General features: G+C 41.1%; 1 protein-coding gene across 1 annotated transcript in view; it reads left to right on the forward strand.

Annotated features, from left to right (window-relative positions):
- Nucleotides 1–21,968, forward strand: part of PRELID2 (PRELI domain containing 2) — an 88,387-nt gene that overhangs the window by 61,811 nt on the left and 4,608 nt on the right. Inside the window, exon 6 of the mRNA XM_082836006.1 lies at nt 21,588–21,657. Within this exon, the coding sequence (XP_082692132.1) occupies nt 21,588–21,647 (60 nt within the window). The 3' untranslated portion in view covers nt 21,648–21,657. The remainder of the gene's footprint in view (nt 1–21,587; nt 21,658–21,968) is intronic.

Raw genomic sequence — 21,968 nt, forward strand, 5'->3', positions numbered from 1 at the left:
TAGCTTCCGCCACCAGCTGGCTCTGGGTATTACCAGCTTTCTTGCTGTATGACTTGAATGAACCACAACCTCTTAGGAACTTGCATTTGTCACTAGGAAAGCAGGGCTAATTAGTCCATCCTCATGGGATTGTTGTGAAGAAGAAATGAAGTTGTTAGCTCCAGCCTTCTGATTCTTACTCCAAAGACAGTGGAAGTTAATGCTTCTGTCATTAACTAGTTGTGTGACCTCAGTCCTCCTCTAAGGTTTTAATTGTGTTACCTTGGGCTAGTTGCCCTGAACTGCTCAATTCCTTATCTATGAATTGACTATATAGTGTCCACATAGGCATCGCAGTCACAACCCTAAAAAGAGTGGACATTTCAAAACCCAGTAATAATTCCAAGGTAGAGGAAAAGAGCAAATAAAACTGTAATTCAAAAGAATAAACTCACAAAGATGACATAGGAACACTAGTGTAAGGGCTTCCCTGGTGGCACAGTGGTTGAGAGTCCGCCTGCCGATGCAGGGGACACGGGTTCATGCCCCAGTCCGGGAAGATCCCACATGCCGCGGAGCGACTGGGCCCGTGAGCCATGGCTGCTGAGCCTGTGCGTCCGGAGCCTGTGCTCCGCAATGGGAGAGGCCACAACAGTGAGAGGCCCGCGTACCGCAAAGAAAAAAAAAAAAAAGAACACTAGTGTAATGTTCTGCTGACTATATATTAGAGACTTCTATTTCCTGCTTGATTATGTGAATTCTTTCAAGATTCTTTTCATTACTTGAATCACTTGAAGAACTGATGAAATATGTTCTGTCCCTCTTATTTCCCAGCTTTCAATTTAAATCTGTCGATAATACTTTTTAATCCCACTCTTGAGTGCTCGGATAGATTGATTTACTTGATGTTTATTCATTAGATGCCATGAGAATATTACCAGGATTCTGATTTTTAACAACTTGTTTCTAGATCAGTTAAGTAATAGTAGCTGCTCTCTTTTTGCATATCCATCACTCCCCATCAACTCGTCTCAGCCTGCTCTTATCTCTAGAGTTTTTAGTCCCGAGAAATACAACCTTTGCAGTGAAAACATATTAGTGAAAATGAGTATTCTGCAACTGATAACAGTTTTTCTTCCTTCCACGAAGTTTAAATCCATGCCTTTACCTTGACTGTGAGACTCAGGAATCCAAAACCCCTCAATGGCTCATTTGAATTCATCATGGTTGTGATAGAATACTCAGCGGTAAAGCTTCTGGGAATCCCTTAAGTCAGCCAGCTGAAATTCTGGGGTATTATCTTCTATGAAACTAGATGAAACCTGGAAAGTTAAGCTCTTTCCCGAAATGATAGAAAGTGGTTTCCTGAGCTTGAGATGAGTCTCTGTCATTATTTTCATAGTGATCAGAAGCCATGTCCCTGCACAGTGGACTGTGCAGCACAGGGGCCAGGAATCAGGAAATCTGAGCTCTGGCCCTGCCTTGGCTGCACTCTCCTGGCCTAGGTGCTTGGACTAGTTATTCTCAACTTCACTCTCATTTTTTGTAAAATCAGGGATTGGACTAGGAGGTCATTTTCAATTCTGACATTGTGTGATTTTTTTTTCTTTTTTCCGAAACCACCCTGCTTTCCCCCAATGGGTAAATACCAAGATTTTTAATTAAAATTAAAAATCTTCCAGCAAACAAAAGCCCAGAACCAGGTGGCTTCACAGGCGAATTCTATCAAACATTTAGAGAAGAGCTAACACCTATTCTTCTCAGATTCTTCCAAAATATAGCAGAGGGAGGAACACTCCCAACTCATTCTATGAGGCCACCATCACCCTGACACTAAAACCAGACAAAGATGTCACAAACAAAGAAAGCTACAGGCCAATATCACTGATGAATATAGATGCAGAAATCCTCAACAGAATACTAGCAAACAGAATCCAACAGCACATTAAAAGGATCATACACCAGGATGAAGTGGAGTTTATCCCAGGAATGCAAGGATTCTTCAATATACGTAAATCAATTAATGTGATACACCATATTAACAAACTGAAGGATAAAACCCATATGATAATCTCAGTAGGTGCAGAAAAAGCTTTAGACAAAATTCAACACCGATTTATGATAAAAACTCTCCAGAACGGGCGCGAGCCGCGGCTGAAAGCGCGGAATCCAGAGACGGGCGCAAGCCGCGGCTAAAAGCGCGGACCCCAGAGGCGGGCGGGAGACGTTAAGGCTGCTGCTGCCGCCACCGAGGGGCCTGTGTGCGAGCACAGGTCACTCTCCACACCCCTCTTCCGCGGAGCCTGTGCAGCCCGCCACTGCCAGGTTCCCGGGATCCAGGGACAACTTCCCCGGGACAGCGCACAGCGCGCCTCAGGCTGGTGCAAAGTCACGCCGGCCTTTGCCACCGCAGGCCCGCCCCGCACTCTGTGCCCCTCCGTCCCCGCCGGCCTGAGTGCGCCAGAGCCCCCAATCAGCGGCTCTTTTAACCCCATCCTGTCTGAGCAAAAAACAGACGCCCTCCAGCGACCTACACGCAGAAGCGGGGCCAAATCCAAAGTTTAGCCCTGGGAGCTGTAAGAACAAAGAAGAGAAAGGGAAATCTCTCCCAGCAGCCTCAGGAGCAGCGGATTAAAGCTCCACAATCAACTTGATATACCCTGCATCTATGGAATACCTGAATAGACAACCGATCATCCCAAATTAAGGAAGTGGACTTTAGGAGCAAGATCTATGATTCTTTCCCCTTTTCCTCTTTTTGTGAAGGTGTCTGTGTATGCTTCTGTGTGAGATCTTGTCTGTATAGTCTTGCTTCCACCATTTGTCCTAGGGTTCTATCCGTCCATGGTTTTTTTTTCTTAATAATTAATTTTAATAACAATATTATACTTTACCTTCGTTCTTTCTTTCTTTCTTTCCGTCCTTCCTTCCCTCCTTTAGACAACGAATCATCCCAAATTGAGGAGGTGGTCTCTGACAGCAAGATTTAGGATTTTTCCCCATTTACCTCTTTTAGTGAGGGTGTATGTGTACGCTTCTGTGTAAGATTTTGTCTGTATAGCTTTGCTTCCAACATTTGTCCTAAGGTTCTTTCCGTCCCTTTTTTTTTTTTCCTAAATAAGAATTTTTTAATTCAATAACTTTATTATACTTTATTTTATTTTTACTGTATCTTCTTCCTTTCTGTCTTTTTTCCTTCTTTCCCTCCTTCCTTCCTTCCCCCATCCCTCCCTCCCTCCTTTCTTTCCTTCTTGCCTTCTTTCCTTCTTTGCTTCTTTCTTTCTTTCTTCCTTCCTTCCTACCCTCCTTTCCTTCTTTCTTTCCTCATACTTCTACTAATTCCCTCTACTTTTTCTCCCTTTTATCCTGAGCCGTGTGGATGAAAAGCTTTTGGTGCTCCAGCCAGGAGGCAGGGCTCTGCCTCTGAGGTAGGAGAGCCAACTTCAGGACACTGATCAACAAGAGACCTCCCAGCTCCACATAATATCAAATGGCGAAAATCTCCCAGAGACCTCCATCTTAACACCAGCACCCAGCTTCACTCAACGACCAGCAAGCCACAGTGCTGGAAAACCTATGCCAAACAACTAGCAAAACAGGAACACAACCTCACCCCTTAGCAGAGAGGCTGCCTAAAATCATAATAAGGCCACAGACACCCCCAAACACACCACCAGATGTGGACCTGCCCACTAGAGAGACAAGATCCAGCCTCATCCACCACAACACAGGCACTAGTCCCCTCCACTAGGAAGCCTACACAACCCACTGAACCAACCTTAGCCACTGGAGACAGACATCAAAAACAGGAGGAACTACGAACCTGCAGCCTGCAAAAAGGAGACCCCAAACACAGTAAGATAAGCAAAATGAGAAGACAGAAAAACACACAGCAGATAAAGGAGCAAGATAAAAATGCACCAGACCTAACAAATGAAGAGGAAATAGGCAGTCTACCTGAAAGAGAATTCAGAATAATGATAGTAAGGTTGATCCGAAATCTTGGAGATAGAATGGACAATAGATTGGACAAAATGCAAGAATCAGTTAACAAGGACCTAGAAGAACTAAAGATGAAACAAGCAATGATGAACAACACAATAAATGAAATTAAAAGTACTCTAGATGGGATCAATAGCAGAATAACTGAGGCAGAAGAACGGATAAGTGACCTGGAAGATAAAATAGTGGAAATAACTACTGCAGAGCAGAATAAAGAAAAAAGAATGAAAAGAACTGAGGACAGTCTCAGAGACCTCTGGGACAACATTAAACGCACCAACATTCGAATTATAGGGGTTCCAGAAGAAGAAGAGAAAAAGAAAGGGACTGAGAAAATATTTGAAGAGATTATAGTTGAAAACTTCCCTAACATGGGAAAGGAAATAGTTAATCAAGTCCAGGAAGCACAGAGAGTCCCATACAAGATAAATATAAGGAGAAATACGCCAAGACACATATTAATCAAACTGTCAAAAATTAAATACAAAGAAAGTATATTAAAAGCAGCAAGGGAAAAACAACAAATAACACATAAGGGAATCCCCATAAGGTTAACAGCTGATCTCTCAGCAGAAACCCTACAAGCCAGAAGGGAGTGGCAGGACATACTGAAAGTGATGAAGGAGAAAAACATGCAGCCAAGACTACTCTACCCAGCAAGGATCTCATTCAGATTTGATGGAGAAATTAAAACCTTTACAGACAAGCAAAAGCTGAGAGAGTTCAGCACCACCAAACCAGCTTTACAACAAATGCTAAAGGATCTTTTCTAGGCAAGAAACACAAGAGAAGGAAAAGACCTATAATAACGAACCCAAAACAATTTAGAAAATGGGAATAGGAACATACATATCGATAATTACCTTAAATGTAAATGGACTAAATGCTCCCACCAAAAGACACAGATTAGCTGAATGGATACAAAAACAAGACCCTTATATATGCTGTCTACAAGAGACCCACTTCAGACCTAGAGACACATACAGACTGAAAGTAAGGGGATGGAAAAAGATATTCCATGCAAATGGAAGCCAAAAGAAAGCTGGAGTAGCAATTCTCATATCAGACAAAATAGACTTTAAAATAAGGACTATTAAAAGAGACAAAGAAGGACACTACATAATGATCAAGGGATCGATCCAAGAAGAAGATATAACAATTGTAAATATTTATGCACCCAACATAGGAGCACCTCAATACATAAGGCAAATACTAACAGCCATAAAAGGGGAAATCGACAGTAACACATTCATAGTAGGGGACTTAAACACCCCACTTTCACCCATGGACAGATCATCCAAAGTGAAAATAAATAAGGAAACACAAGCTTTAAATGATACATTAAACAAGATGGACTTAATTGATATTTATAGGACACTCCATCCAAAAACAACAGAATACACATTTTTCTCAAGTGCTCATGGAACATTCTCCAGGATAGATCATATCTTAGGTCACAAATCAAGCCTTGGTAAATTTAAGAAAATTGAAATTGTATCAAGTATCTTTTCTGACCACAACGCCATGAGACTAGATATCAATTACAGGAAAAGATCTGTAAAAAATACAAACACATGGAGGCTAAACAATACACTACTTAATAATGAAGATATCACTGAAGAAATCAAAGAGGAAATCAAAAAATACCTAGAAACAAATGACAATGGAGACACAACGACCCAAAACCTGTGGGATGCAGCAAAAGCAGTTCTAAGGGGGAAGTTTATAGCAATACAAGCCCACCTTAAGAAGCAGGAAACATCTCGAATAAACAACCTAACCTTGCACCTCAAGCAATTAGAGAAAGAAGAACAAAAAAACCCCAAAGCTAGCAGAAGGAAAGAAATCATAAAAATCAGATCAGAAATAAATGAAAAAGAAATGAAGGAAACAATAGCAAAGATCAATAAAACTAAAAGCTGGTTCTTTGAGAAGATAAACAAAATAGATAAACCACTAGCCAGACTCATCAAGAAAAAAAGGGATAAGACTCAAATCAATAGAATTAGAAATGAAAAAGGAGAGGTAACAACTGACACTGCAGAGATAAAAGAGATCATGAGAGATTACTACAAGCAACTCTATGCCAATAAAATGGACAATCTGGAAGAAATGGACAAATTCTTAGAAATGCACAACCTGCCAAGACTGAATCAGGAAGAAATAGAAAATATGAACAGACCAATCACAAGCACTGAAATTGAAACTGTGATTAAAAACCTTCCAACAAAGAAAAGCCCAGGACCAGATGGCTTTACAGGCGAATTCTATCAAACATTTAGAGAAGAGCTAACACCTATCCTTCTCAAACTCTTCCAAAATATAGCAGAGGGAGGACCACTCCCAAACTCCTTCTACGAGGCCACCATCACCTTGATACCAAAACCAGACAAGGATGTCACAAAGAAAGAAAACTACAGGCCAATATCACTGATGAACATAGATGCAAAAATCCTCAACAAAATACTAGCAAACAGAATCCAACAGCACATTAAAAGGATCATACACCATGATCAAGTGGGGTTTATTCCAGGAATGCAAGGATTCTTCAATATACGCAAATCTATCAATGTGATAAACCATATTAACAAATTGAAGGAGAAAAACCATATGATCATCTCAATAGATGCAGAGAAAGCTTTTGACAAAATTCAACACCCATTTATGATAAAAACCCTGCAGAAAGTAGGCATAGAGGGAACTTTCCTCAACATAATAAAGGCCATATATGACAAGCCCACAGCAAACATCATCCTCAATGGTGAAAAACTGAAAGCATTTCCACTAAGATCAGGAACAAGACAAGGTTGCCCACTCTCACCACTCTTATTCAACATTGTTTTGGAAGTTTTAGCCACAGCAATCAGAGAAGAAAAGGAAATAAAAGGAATCCAAATCGGAAAAGAAGAAGTAAAGCTGTCACTGTTTGCAGATGACATGATCCTATACATAGAGAACCCTAAAGATGCTACCAGAAAACTACTAGAGCTAATCAATGAATTTGGTAAAGTGGCAGGATACAAAATTAATACACAGAAATCTCTGGCATTCCTATATACTAATGATGAAAAATCTGAAAGTGAAATCAAGAAAACACTCCCATTTACCATTGCAACAAAAAGAATAAAATATCTAGGAATAAACCTACCTAAGGAGACAAAAGACCTGTATGCAGAAAATTATAAGACACTGATGAAAGAAATTAAAGATGATACAAATAGATGGAGAGATATACCATGTTCTTGGATTGGAAGAATCAACATTGTGAAAATGACTCTACTACCCAAAGCAATCTATAGATTCAATGCAATCCCTATCAAACTACCACTGGCATTTTTCACAGAACTAGAACAAAAAATTTCACAATTTGTATGGAAACACAAAAGACCCCGAATAGCCAAAGCAATCTTGAGAACGAAAGAAGGAACTGGAGGAATCAGGCTCCCTGACTTCAGACTATACTACAAAGCTACAGTTATCAAGACGGTATGGTACTGGCACAAAAACAGAAAGATAGATCAATGGAACAGGATAGAAAGCCCAGAGATAAACCCATGCATATATGGACACCTTATCTTTGATAAAGGTGGCAGTAATGTACAATGGAGAAAGGACAGCCTCTTCAATAAGTGGTGCTGGGAAAACTGGACAGGTACATGTAAAAGTATGAGATTAGATCACTCCCTAACACCATACACAAAAATAAGCTCAAAATGGATTAAAGACCTAAATGTAAGGCCAGAAACTATCAAACTCTTAGAGTAAAACATAGGCAGAACACTCTATGACATAAATCACAGCAAGATCCTTTCTGACCCACCTCCTAGAGTAATGGAAATAAAAACAAAAATAAACAAATGGGACCTAATGAAACTTCAAAGCTTTTGCACAGCAAAGGAAACCATAAACAGGACCAAAAGACAACCCTCAGAATGGGAGAAAATATTTGCAAATGAAGCAACCGACAAAGGATTAATCTCCAAAATTTACAAGCAGCTCATGCAGCTCAATAACAAGAAAACAAACAACCCAATCCAAAAATGGGCAGAAGACCTAAATAGACATTTCTCCAAAGAAGATATACAGACTGCCAACAAACACATGAAAGAATGCTCAACATCATTAATCATTAGAGAGATGCAAATCAAAACTACAATGAGATATCATCTCACACCAGTCAGAATGGCCATCATCAAAAAATCTAGAAACAATAAATGCTGGAGAGGGTGTGGAGAAAAGGGAACACTCTTGCACTGCTGGTGGGAATGTGAATTGGTTCAGCCACTATGGAGAACAGTATGGAGGTTCCTTAAAAAACTACACATAGAACTACCATATGACCCAGCAATCCCACTACTGGGCATATACCCTGAGAAAACCAAAATTCAAAAAGAGTCATGTACCAAAATGTTCATTGCAGCTCTATTTACAATAGCCCGGAGATGGAAACAACCTAAGTGCCCGTCATCGGATGAATGGATAAAGAAGATGTGGCACATATATACAATGGAATATTACTCAGCCATAAAAAGAAACGAAATTGAGCTATTTGTAATGAGGTGGATAGACCTAGAGTCTGTCATACAGAGTGAAGTAAGTCAGAAAGAAAAAGACAAATACCGTATGCTAACACATATATATGGAATTTAAGAAAACAAAATGTCATGAAGAACCTAGGGGTAAAGCAGGAATAAAGACGCAGACCTCCTAGAGAACGGACTTGAGGTTATGGGGAGGGGGAAAGGTGAGCTGTGACAGGGCGAGAGAGAGTCATGGGCATATACACACTAACAAACGTAGTAAGGTAGATAGCTAGTGGGAAGCAGCCGCATGGCACAGGGATATTGGCTTGGTGCTTTGTGACAGCCTGGAGGGGTGGGATAGGGAGGGTGGGAGGGAGGGAGACGCAACAGGGAAGACATATGGGAACATATGTTTATGTATGACGATTCACTTTGTTATAAAGCAGAAACTAACACACCATTGTAAAGCAATTATACCCCAATAAAGATGTTAAAAAAAAAAAAAAAAACTCTCCAGAACGTAGGCATAGAGGGAACGTACCTCAACATAATAAAGGTCATATATGACGAAGCCACAGCCAACATCGTTCTCAATGGTGAAAAACTGAAACCATTTCCACTAAGATCAGGAACCAGACAAGGTTGTCCACTCTCACCACTGTTATTCAACACAGTTTTGGAAGTTTTAGTGACAGCAATCAGAGAAGAAAAAGAAAAGGAATCCAAATCGGAAAAGAAGCAAAACTGTCACTGTTTGCAGATGACAGGATACTATACATAGAGAATCCTAATGATGCTACCAGAAAACTAGTAGAGCTAATCAATGAATTTGGTAAAGTTGCAAGATACAAAATTAATGCACAGAAATCTCTTGCATTCCTATACACTAATGATGGCACATCTGAAAGAGAAATTAAGGAAACACTCCCATTTACCACTGCAACAAAAAGAATAAAATACTTAGGAATAAACCTACCTAAGGAGACAAAAGACCTGTATGCAGAAAACTATAAGACACTGATGAAAGAAATTAAAGATGATACAAACAGATGGAGAGATACACCATGTTCTTGGATTGGAAGAATCAACATTGTGAAAGTGACTGTAGTATCCAAAGCAATCTACAGATTCAGTGCAATCCCTATCAAATTACCAATGGCATTTTTCACAGAACTAGAACAAAAAATTTCACAATTTGTATTGAAACACAAAAGACCCCGAATAGCCAAAGCAATCTTGAGAAAGAAAAACGGAGCTGGAGGAATCAGGCTCCTGGACTACAAAGCTACAGTAATCAAGACAGCATGGTACTGGCACACAAACAAATATAGATCAATGGAACAGGATAGAAAACCCAGAGATAAACGCACACACATATGGTCACCTTATTTTTGATAAAGGAGGCAAGAGTATACAATGGAGAAAAGACAGTGTCTTCAATAAATGGTGCTGGGAAAACTGGACAGCTACATGTAAAAGAATGAAAGTAGAACGCTCCCTAACACCATACACAAAAAGAAACTCAAAATGGATTAAAGACCTAAATGTAAGGCCAGACACTATAAAACTCATAGAGGAAAATGTAGGCAGAACACTCTAGGACATAAATCACAGCAAGATCCGTTTTGACCCACCTCCTAGAGAAATGGAAATAAAAACAAAAATAAACAAATGAGACCTAATGAAACTTCAAAGCTTTTGTACAGCAAAGGAAACCATAACTAAGACAAAAAGACAACCCTCAGAATAGGAGAAAATATTTGCAAATGAAACAACAGACAAAGGATTAATCTCCAAAATATACAAACAGCTCATGGAGCTCAATATCAAAAAAACAAACAATCCAGTTAAAAAAATGGGCAGAAGACCTAAATGGACATTTCACTGAGGAAGACATATAGATGGCCAAGAGGCACATGAAAAGATGCTCAACATCACTAATTATTAGAGAAATGCAAATCAAAACTACAATGAGGTATCACCTCACACCGATCAGAATGCCGTTATCAAAATAGCTAGAAACAATAAATGCTGGAATGGGTGTGATGTAAAGGGAACCCTCCTATACTGTTGGTGGGAATGTAAATTGATACAACCACTATGGAAAACAGTATGGAGGTTCCTTAAAAAACTAAAAGTAGAACTACCATATGACCCAGCAATCCCACTACTGGACATGTACCCTGAGAAAACCATAATTCAAAAAGAGACATGCACCACAATGTTCATGGCAGCGCTATTTACGATAGCCAGGACATGGAACCAACCCAAATGTCCATCGACAGATGCATGGATAAAGAAGATATGGTACATATATACAATGGAATATTACTCAGCCATAAAAAGAAATGAAATTGAGTTATTTGTAGTGAGGTGGATGGACCTAGAGTCTGTCATACAGAGTGAAGAAAGTCAGAAAGAGAAAAACAAATACCATATGCTAATGCAAGTATATGGAACCAAAAAAAAAAAAAAAAAAGGTACTGATGAACCTAGTTGCAGGGCAGGGATAAAGAGGTAGACATAGAGAATGGACTTGATGGCATGGGGTGGGATGGTGAAGCTGGGGCGAAGTGAGAGTAGCATCGACGTACATGCACTACCGAATGTAAAATAGTTGGCTCGTGGGAAGCAGCCGCATAGCACAGGGAGATCTGCTCTGTGCTTTGCGATGACCTAGAGGGGTGGGATAGGGAGGATGGGAGGGAGGCTCAAGAGGGAGGGGATGTGGGGACATGTGTATGTATATGGGTGATTCACTTTGTTATACAGCAGAAACTAACAGCATTGTAAAGCAATTATACTCCGAAAAAGATGTTAAAAAATATTTTTAAATTTGTCTGACAAAGTCTTGAAGTCTGCATAAAAATTCAGGAGTTGAAGCTAAGTATGGATCGAAGACCATCAGAGACAATTCACGTAACAAGTAGATGGTCAAGGGTTGAGGTGCTGGTAACAAAATATTTAAAAATAAGACACACACTTTTACATTTTTTTTTTGCCATGCCACGCAGCTTGTGGGATCTTAGTTCCCCAACCAGGTATTGAACCTGGGCCCTTGGCAGTGAAAGCGCTAAGTCCTAACCACTGAACCGCCAGGGAATTCCCAGACACGTGCTTTTAAAAAATACTAATTAGCAAGAGAGGGTAGTAAGCACGTGGTACTGATGTTCCAATTTCATTTTAAAATCCTATGCACGTGAGCTGAATACACCGCATATTACAAAGATTTGTAAATCTCTTAAATGTCTGAGTATTGGTGCCTGGTAATAGATATGTTGGCTTGTTTTCAGTCCGTGTCTTCTGTAAATGCAGACTCTTCTAGAAAATTTGGAGAAAGCCAGTTACAGTAATAATAGTTGTAGCTATAATTTATTGAGTGCTTACCAGGAGCCAGGCCCTGATGAGGAAGTGGAGGCACACGGAGGTTAAATTACTTGCACGGTGTCATCAGCCAGTGTACAGAGCTTAGTACGCATACGACTTTGAAGTAGACACTCAAAGTGTACAGTATTGTACTTGCTTTGCTGTTGCTCTTTTACGCTCACAGCCGACTGGAATCTTTGGAAATTTGGGAGCCATGTTCTCCTGACTGTTCTGGATGGAATTTCCAACCAGTCTGTTACTTTTCTGGGCCCGTTCTTGTACTTTGTTGTGCTAAATTCAGAGACAATGAGAAAATAGGAATTCGTGGCCACCATAAATCTTCACGTACCTCATGTAAACCTAAGGCGGACACAGAATTGAAAACTGAAACAGCTCTGGCTGGGCTGCATTGAAATAGCAGAAAGATAGGGGCTGCATCCACAGCTTGTGTGGACTAAGAGTATTTTAGTCACAGATCTCTGGTGGATCAAATCTGTTGTAGGATCGGGCTTGGATTCAGCTAGGCTCTTGGCGCAAAATTAAGGCTGTTAGTTTGACCAACAAGGCCAGGGATTAATACAGAATTCTGGGCAGAGCAACTTGAATTGCAAAGCTAATTTAATTTCTTGAAGGTACATCTAATAGTTAAACTTCAGTTGTGTGCTTACGCCCTGGAGCATGCTAATTAAATGCCCCTTGAGCTCTCCGAGGTGTCCAGCTGTTCCTCTTGGTCATTCTCACCCCTTCTGTCAGTGGTCATTTCTTATTCTGTATCCCCACTCTATGGTAGAACTTCATTTCTTGCTGAAGGACCCCTTGGTGTGCCCACACTGTGTGAGACTAGGGGCACCAGGTAGAGCCCCAAGCAGATGATGGGGAGGACACTGGGGTGTCTGCCTGTTAAGGAGAAAAGAAGCCTTGTATTTCATGAACCCAGGTTTGTTGGAGTGATATTCCTTGTCACTTTCAATATCCTCAGAATTCCATTTGCTGCCTGGGATTTGACCCCTTATTCTTTGTCTAGCTTGCTTTCTTAGATTCTGGCTAAACTATTTTTTTCTGAATTTCCTTGGTAAAGGAAAATGGTGGGTTTTTGAGAGTTGAGTTGTTGATACCCAGTTTAAGAAGAATTTAAAGGCTATAATTAAAAATTTTCTTGGTCACTGGCCTTTGGTGAGGATGTAGCTTTTGTTACTTTTAAAGACATTGATGTTTGTTAAAGTCCACTAGTTTTTCTACTCTTTGCACTTCTTGATATGTTTGAAATATTTCGTAATTTAAACAATTGCCGCACTCCCCCCAAAAAAGACTTGTTCCGTTTTTAAGCAGAATTAAAAAAAAAACATTTTATATAAAATGTTTTTGAGTAGGTATTACCTGCACGTAAATGTTTTAAATTATATTTGCAGCAGAGCCATTTATGTTCTTTTGCTCTTGTGCTCTCTGAAAGCAGCGTACCCTGTACTGACCTGCTGTGTGACCTTGGGCAAGCCGTTTAATTTTCTGAGTCTCACTGTTGTCATCTGTAAAATGAGGATAATACAGGAACCCATTTCAGAGAGTACTTGTGAGGAGTGAATGAGTTACATACATAAAATGCTTAGGAGCCGACTTGGCATACAGTAAATGATCAGTTGTTACTGTTTTTTAAAATATTTATTTATTTGGCTGTGCCGGGTCTTAGTTGCGGCATGCGGGATCTAGTTCCCCGCCTGGGGATCCAACCCAGGCCCCCTGCATTGGGAGAGAGGAGTCTTACCCACTGGACCACCAGGGAAGTCCCAGTTGTTACTATTATTTAAAAAGAAAAATGCAAGGAAATTATAGGCAAAAACTTAATTTTTTCATTATGACATGATAGACAAATGTTTAGCGGTTATAATGAGGCTGTTTTGGAGTCAACCCAACCTGATTTTAAATCTCCGTCCCCTCTCTGATAGGGTATATACGAACTTAAGATAAAAAGAGAATTATCTGGGCACCCATTGGATTTGTTTATTGTCTAGGCATCAGTTGAATGTACTTACTCTGTTAGAGACAATTCATTGATTAAATGTACAAGCATGCTGCTAACCATTTTCTCTCTCAGAATAGGGAAGAAACAAGGGGAAATTATGACTGAGCTTAAATCTGATGAATAGTGAAAAAAATGGCTAATAAAGGGAATTGATAGGAACCTTGTTGTTTTTTTTGTTTGCTAGTATAAGAGTTGGTACAGGACTTGGTACTAGGACCCTTTGGTGCCAGGCACCAAGCCAGTGCTGCTTCAATGTAAGGAAGATTGTCTTACAAGTTAGGCCTGAGACAGAGGGAATGAGTATAAAGCATCCCATCCGTGGAGGTGTCTAAGCAAGATCACAGTTGTCAGAAATGTCATGGGTGGATGTGGCACTGCGTGGGAGGCTGGCTTTGATGTTTAAAAAAATTACTGATAATTATACCCAACAGATACACATGAACAAGCCATACTTTGCATGAAGTCTAAGTCAGAAAAACTGAAATTATATACAAGTCACATTTAAAAAAACTAAAAATGGAAATAGACTTATTGAGTCACACTGGAGGGTGGGAGACCAGTGACTAAATGCCTTTTAGCCAACAAAAGGTTCGTGTCAGATCAGGGTTTATATGCAAATTGGCAATAGGGAAATGGCTTTGTCATCTTCCATTGTGATATTTGATCCCAGGACAAATATGGGCCACTTTCATTTCTTTGGATGGGCCACTTTCATTTCTTTGCTGAGAGTTTCCTGTCTGGACTAGATAATATAATGTGCTTTCCAATTTTTAGATTTTATTATTTTGGAATATATTCTTTTCCTTTACAAACTGTGAGATTAAATGTTCTCCTTAAGGAGAGAGGAAGCTTTATAATGTGAAGCAAAGACATCTAAATTACTGTATCAGTTTAATGTTCTGCAGTTACACCTAAAGATTTTGAGTTACTTATCAAAATAAAAGTGAATCTTACTCAATAGTTTATTAGCCCCTGTGGGAAAATTATATTGAAGTCATACAGTCTGTTAGGATATTCCTAACTTGAAAAGCATTATATTTAAAATAATTTGTAGATGCGATTAAATATTGATTTGTATATTAAGAATCATGCCATTTAGTTTGGGCGTAGGGCTGAAATACCTGCTTTATGTATCAGGCTTTTTGAACATAATCAATAGGGAAGGGAAGGAAAGCCCTTGCTGTGTACCCAGCATCATACTAGGTGTCTTCACACATGCAATCTCATTAAAACCCTACAGCCCCCAGTGTTGTAAGATCCTGGATCCTGGATTCTTAATCCAGATTGCCTTGGGTCAAATCAAGGCTCTACCTCTTGGTTATTATGTGATTTTGGTCCAGATGCTTAATTTCTCTGAGCCTTGGGTCTCATCCAAAAGAAGAAAATACTCTCTAAGGCAGATAGGAGGGTAAAATAAGCCAGTGCAGATGAAGTACTCAGCACAGTTCCTGACACACAGTATGTGCCAGTACATTTGAACTCCTGTTGTTTGGTGTTATCCTAGTTTAATAGATGAGAAATCCTAAATATAAAAGAATTGGACAGCATCAGATTAAAAGATACTTTATTGTGGCAAAGAATCTTTTCCTGGAGAAACATTGAGCAGTGTTTCTCTTACCTTTTTTTTTTTTTTTTTTTTTTGCCGTACGTGGGCCTCTTACTGTTGTGGCCTCTGCCATTGCGGTGCACAGGTTCCGGACGCGCAGGCCCAGTGGCCATGGCTCATGGGCCCAGCCACTCCACAGCATGTGGGATCTTCCCGGACCGGGGCACGAACCCGTGTCCCCTGCATCAGCAGGCGGACTCTTAACCACTGCGCCACCAGGGGAGCCCCTCTCTTATCTTTTGATGAGAAAACTAAATGCGGATTCCTCCCTTCTTCCCTCCCTGCGGTTGAAGTGGGCTAGAGGCAGATCAGACAGAGCCTTATGTTTTAAGAGCAGTGGAACACTGTTGAAGGGTTGAAGCAGGGAAGCGACATTTTCTTTTTTCTACCATTTATTCATACTGTTATGATTCTACATAAAGTAAATGAAAAGATTCCGAGAAAGAAAAAAGTTTAGATTCAAAAGGGAAGTGAGATTTTTAAAGTAAACTCGATGTGTACCTTTTTATCAAAAGGTGAGTGGTTTTATAATGCACACTTCAGCATCTGAGATTATGTCACTTTCTAACTCCTCTCGGCTAATCAGGATTCTTCAGGACTCATTTTAAGTCCCTGCTTTGCTGTCAGTTCTTTCCGCAGTATTCCCTTCCTTTTATCTTTCATTCTTTATTCTTTCCTTGTTTGGTTTTTTCTCGTTTCCCATGGCAGCCCCTGTTATCCTGGCCTTTCACCACACTTTCTAGGATGCCAACTACTGGGCAGATCGCACTATAATTCCAAAATTCACACTCATCAGCCTGGCATTCAAAAGTATCAGTTGGTCCGTCTTATGATTCATCAACATGAGCATGTATTTTGTGCCAGATTCTGCACCAGACAATAAGGATTCAAACGTAAGTAACTTCTGTTCCCTGTTTCCGAGCACCTTACCATCTAGTGTGGTAGACTTGTAAGCTGATGATTGATGGGTTGATTGACTGATTCATTTGTTCATTCAGTAGCATTTACTGCATGCCTTCTGTGTACTGGGCATTGTTTTCCTAGGGGTTACATCTTGAACAAGAGCGACGAGGCCCCTAGCCTTATGGGATTTGAATTCTAGTGGGATTAGATGATCATGAAAGAGACTTAGATGAACAACCATTTACTGAGTGTTTACCAGAGGCTAGGTACTGTGGTAACCAGATCAGACATTATTTTGACAAATTCTTAGCACAAACCCATGTTACTATGTTATCTCCATTCAAAGATGAGGCAGTTGAAGGTTGGAGAATTTAAGTAAAGTGCCCAAGGTTTCACAGCTAGCTTGGACTCAACCCTAAAACCTTTTCAGAGTGTTGTTGCATAATTACAGGGCTTTTTGTGAGATGTTTTATGTGCTGTTGTCTCTTCCAGGAAAGAGCAGAACTAAGGTGGGAGGAAGAGTATGTGTGAGCAGGTGGGGAGTTTGCGGGGGAGTGGAAACATTGGAAGTGTAATAGTCTCATCTCCTGCTGCATCCAGTCCGCTTAACTGCACATGGACTGATGTTCCCACCCCCATGCCTTTTGTTAATCCCTCTGCTTGGACCTTCCCCTCACTCTGTATGTCACACTCATAACCAGGCTTGGGTCTTATACAAACCATTCACCTTCTAGCAGCTTCTGCAGGTCCTCCGTTCACGCAAGATCAGTCTCTACTTCCCTTCTTCCATTGACCTTTTTTTTTTTCCCAAGCGTGGTAATGTTTCTCAGAGGCTGTGTTGTTTTTCAGTTATTTTGCATTCCTCTAATTCCTCCCAAGAGACCGATGATGCCCTCTTGAGTAGAAGCATCGAGTCTTACATGCATCTCACTCCTCACAGCAGCAGTGCAGTCTTTCACACACAGTGGGCATGGATACTGTTTCCAGTACTTATTCCAAAGCCATGATCCAAAAGAAATCTTGTTTTCAGTGGCGGGAGGAGAGATCTTCCAGTGCGTAATCTGGTTATCACAGTACCTAGCTTCTGGTAAACACTCAGTACACAAACCGTTGTTCTTCATCTAATTATGGCCAATCTTTTATCATTGTGATAACTAACTGAGCAATTCTCTTTTGTTAAGAGCTCCCTATATATGTGTCTTTTGAGAAGTGCTTTAGAACTTTGTAATTTTTTTTTTTTTTTTTTTTTTTTTTGGCTGTGCCGCACAGCTTGTGGGATCTTAGTTCCGCAACCAGGGATCGAACCCAGGCCCCTGGCAGTGGAAGCACAGAGTCCTAACCACTGGATGGCCAGGGAACTCCCCAAGAACTTTGTAATTTTTATAACGTCTAATATTACCCTCTTCTCCTCTGCTTGGACCTTCCCCTCACTCTGTATGTCACACTCATAACCAGGCTTGGGTCTTATTCAAACCATTCATCTTCTAGCAGCTTCTGCAGGTCCTCCCTTCATGCAGCCCTCTTTGGGGACTCATAGGTAAATCAGAGCTTCTTAAGGAAGCATCAGTTTGATAACAAAATAAAGATAGCATCTGGATCTAGCCACATTTAGTTCCAGCTTATTCTGCCTTCTCTTCAGGCAAGCTTTTCGTTTTCTGTAATAATCAGCTATTTTTCGGATACTTCTGGAGTGGGGAATTGGTGAAGTGTTTTGAATCTGAAAGACGTGACTCTGGGACTCCTCTGTGGGAACGTGTCTGGCCAGCACAGCCCTGGTATCAGGGAAATGAGCCTGAGAGGACTCCCTTGTCTGTACCTTGGCAAATACAAAAAGATGGCCTGGTAACAGGGAGAAAAACTTCTCAGAGGGGAAGGACATAATAAAATCAAGCTGGTTTATGGTTTGTTAGTCCAAAAAGCTTTTAAGTTTAGCTCTATCTATAAAGGTGGATCCACGTAATATTTGTTCTGCATTTCAGGCGTCACTGTGTGATAAGTGGTGTAAATTTAGCCCCTTTAAGCCTGATCTCTTAGGGGTTGAATTTTAAGCATTGAAACTATTCGAAAGGACTCTGTCAATTGGGTTTTGATTTGGTCCTTCCTTACCAAAGAGACAGACTAAATAATGGCTTGGCCTCCCTGGTAGGTTTTTTGTTTTTTGTTTTTAATTCATTTATAGGTCTCTCTCTGTTTGCCCCTGTTCTCCACCTTCTGTTTCTAACTGTTCTGCTTAAAAAGACTAAAGAGGTATGAGAGAGGGGGAGAAAAGGGAAAGAAAATCAACTGTCACAGTCTGAGCATAATTGATTCAATAAATAATGTCTTTCAATTCCCAAGGCAAACCCCAGCGTCTTCACTTATGTCAGTTAGCGCTCAGCTCAGTAGATGGTGGCGTTCTTAATTTAGACAGATGGGAAGAGCTCACCTGTGCTCACTTCTAAGGAAGGAGTCTGCTTTTCTGGTTTTAAAGACATACCGACAAGACGTATGGGCCCACTGTGCAAAAAGAAGCTTGCAACTGTGACGTAACATGGCTATTTTTATTCTTCCTGAAAATAGAAGGAAGGCATTTAATTATTGCTCAGGGGTTTGTTGAAACAAACAAAAGAAGTTGAGACAAGGGGAATGAAATCTATTAGTCTGTAAGTTCCATGAATGCAGGGACTTAGGTTTGTTCACTTAATCTCCAGTGCGCATAGCAGGTACACAATGAATATTTGTTAACTGTTCTGTGGTTGAGTGAGAGAGAGCAGAAGTGAGCACAATTCAGATCTTAGGTTAAGAATTAAGTTAAATTTCATTCCACTGGTTGTTTCATCCCCCAACCCCTCCTTTTCCCCCTAATTCTTAAAAAGGTGAGTAGCTCTAAGAGTACAAGAGTATATACTGTATCTTCACAAATGATTAAGGACCATTTTTTCCTCAATTCCCAGGCTTGCAGAGGTGGTATCAGCTGCTTTTTACAAATTCTAGTATATGAGCTAGTTGTGCTTCAGAACCACATGAGGAATGTTTGCAGATTCCGTGCCCCAGCCCTCGAAGTTCTGGTTGAATGGGTCTGGGTAGGGCTTGGGAATCTGTATTCGCTTTTGTGGGTTCCCCCAGTAGTTCTGGTGTGTGCCTGCACTATCCAGTCAACCTCCCAGGCCCCTTAGCTCTCTGGTCTAAGCTACAACTTTGTAAAAGTGATTAGCCTAAGGTACCCAGCAGAATAATTGGCAGGGCTGTGACCAGAACCCAGGTCTCTTGACTCTGACAACAGGGCTCCTGGTCCTACAGTCTACTGTTTTGGCTCACCCCACAGTCCGTGCTCCTTGGCATTGTCAAGATCCTTTAATTAATACTTCCTCCTCTCCAGCTAGTGGCAGTATTTGTGGTGACAGCCAGCTAGAATCTGAAGGACCTTCAAGGAAACGTTAGATTTTGTTCAGTGTACTTTGGTACTCAATATATCTTATTGTCTTCTCGAGGTGCATCCCCCTCCCGTGGCTCAGAACAAACCCCAGGTAAGAAGTCCCTGCCTTTCACTTGTAGGTCCACTCAGTGTCTCCCAGCCCGGCCTGACCATGGCGAGCAGCTGGTACTTGTTAAAGGTACAGCTCTCTGGGGCCTCCTTGAGTCCTATGAAATCAAAGCCTTCCTGTGCGGGGCCTGGGGACCTGCAGTTTAAGTTAGTGTTGATCATTATTATTCCCTGTTATCCACACTCCTGTCCCTGAGAGCATCGTGTCCCATTCCCCACAATCCAGCTTTGAGTTCCTAAACACCCCAGTTCATAATTACATCACAATCCTGCCTTTCCGTCTGAAGGTTCAGCCTCTGGTACAGAACTTGTCCTTGAAGGAGGAAAGAGGGAGTATCTGCTTCCTCTTTCTTCCAGGGCAGAATTTGACCGGCCGGGGTGGGTAGGTAGTCAACTTGATGCGTCCAAACAGCTTGATACATACAGTCACGGAGTGAGCCTTGCAAGGTTAAGGGGTGCCCTTGAAACCAGAATTCAGTGTCTGTTCCTTCCCTGGCTTTATAACTTAATAGCTGTATAACGCTGGGAAAATTACTTAACTCTCTTTGAATTTCTGTTTTTCTCATCAGTAAAACAGGGGTAAGAATAGTACTTGTTCATAGATTTTGTGTGTATTAAACAAGGTGTCCTAGTCGGCTCTCGGACACAGACTCAGATGGACATTTTTATGTGGAGGGTCACTGGAGAGGGCTCTCGGAAACAACTCTTGTAAGGGAGCGAGGCAAGCAGGATTAGGTAGAAGGTGACGTTGAACTGCGATGCAGTTGTGATGTAGGTCCCAGCTGATCCCGTGGGGAACTGTGGCGATGGGATGCTGTTCAGAGTTGTCCCGAATTGTGGGCGGGTGCTGGACCTTTCTACACTATACCCACCAGCCGTGAGATGTGGGCCACCTCTGCAGAGGGGCATGACCTCAGGGAATGCATCTCCCTTTCGCTGAGGGTAGCTGTGTGCCAGTCTATGGTGCTGGCAGAAGGGGGAGGAGTGCCTGAGCCCTGGGGGTATCTCCGTGGTGCACCCTGCACCCACTACCTCAGATAATGCACATACAGACCTTAGCAGTGAGCCTGGCACATTTGTAAGTGTTCAGTGAGCACAGGCATACCTCGTTTTATCATGCTTTGCTTTAGCACACTTCGCAGATATTGCACTTTTTACAAGCTCAAGGTTTGTGGCTACGCTGCATCAGGCAAGTCTTTCGGCATTATTTTTCCAACATCGTCTGCTCACTTTGTGTCTCTGTGTCACATGTTAGTGATTTCAGACTTTTTCGTTATCATTATACTCGTTATGGTGATCTGTGATTTTTAATGTCACTATTGTAGTATTAACTATTACCATGATCATTCCAGCTCTAGCAGTGCCACTCAGTAACTGGGCCACTTTCAGGAAGTTCTTCACATCCCTTGGATGGCTTTCTTAGATTTAAAATGGAAGATTCACAGTTCTGCTCTGCCTGCTTCCCTGAGTAGTTCTGAGCCCATGTGAAGATAATGTATGTGAAATTGCTGAGTGGAATTTTATAAAAATGTAACGTATGACTACGAGCCTTTTCTGAAAAGAATATATGGCCATGGCTTGGATTCCTTGAAGGGAAAGGGGGTGATAAATGTGAAAGTGCTCGTCCCTGAAATGTGGCATTTTGATTTTTCTTTCTTCTCTCCATAGGGAATTAGAATAATGGAGATGCTGTTAAAGGAACAGTGTGGTGCCCCCTTAGCTGAATAAAGAATCATCAGTGAGTACCAAAAGCAAAATCAGAATGATTTACTCAAGCCATGTCTTCATGCTTATAAGCCTGAGTATTATACATCAGCCTCCCTGGGCTATTCACGCTGTACGTTTCCCCGTTATATGCGTGGGATGCTGCCTCACAGGTTTTTGTTATCCGTTCTGTACCTTTATTTACTTGGTTCTTTGATTTTCAAAGCAGTTTTGTACTACGTCCTGGGTTACAACTGCACTCAAATTGTTTAAACTGTTTAACACAATCCACCATGATTAGCATCCTCAAGGTGGCATAGGTTTGTAGAGACTGCAGTTCAGAAT

This window comes from Leucopleurus acutus, assembly GCF_964270905.1.
Source record: "Leucopleurus acutus genome assembly, chromosome: 3".
NCBI classification, from domain to species: domain Eukaryota; kingdom Metazoa; phylum Chordata; class Mammalia; order Artiodactyla; family Delphinidae; genus Leucopleurus; species Leucopleurus acutus.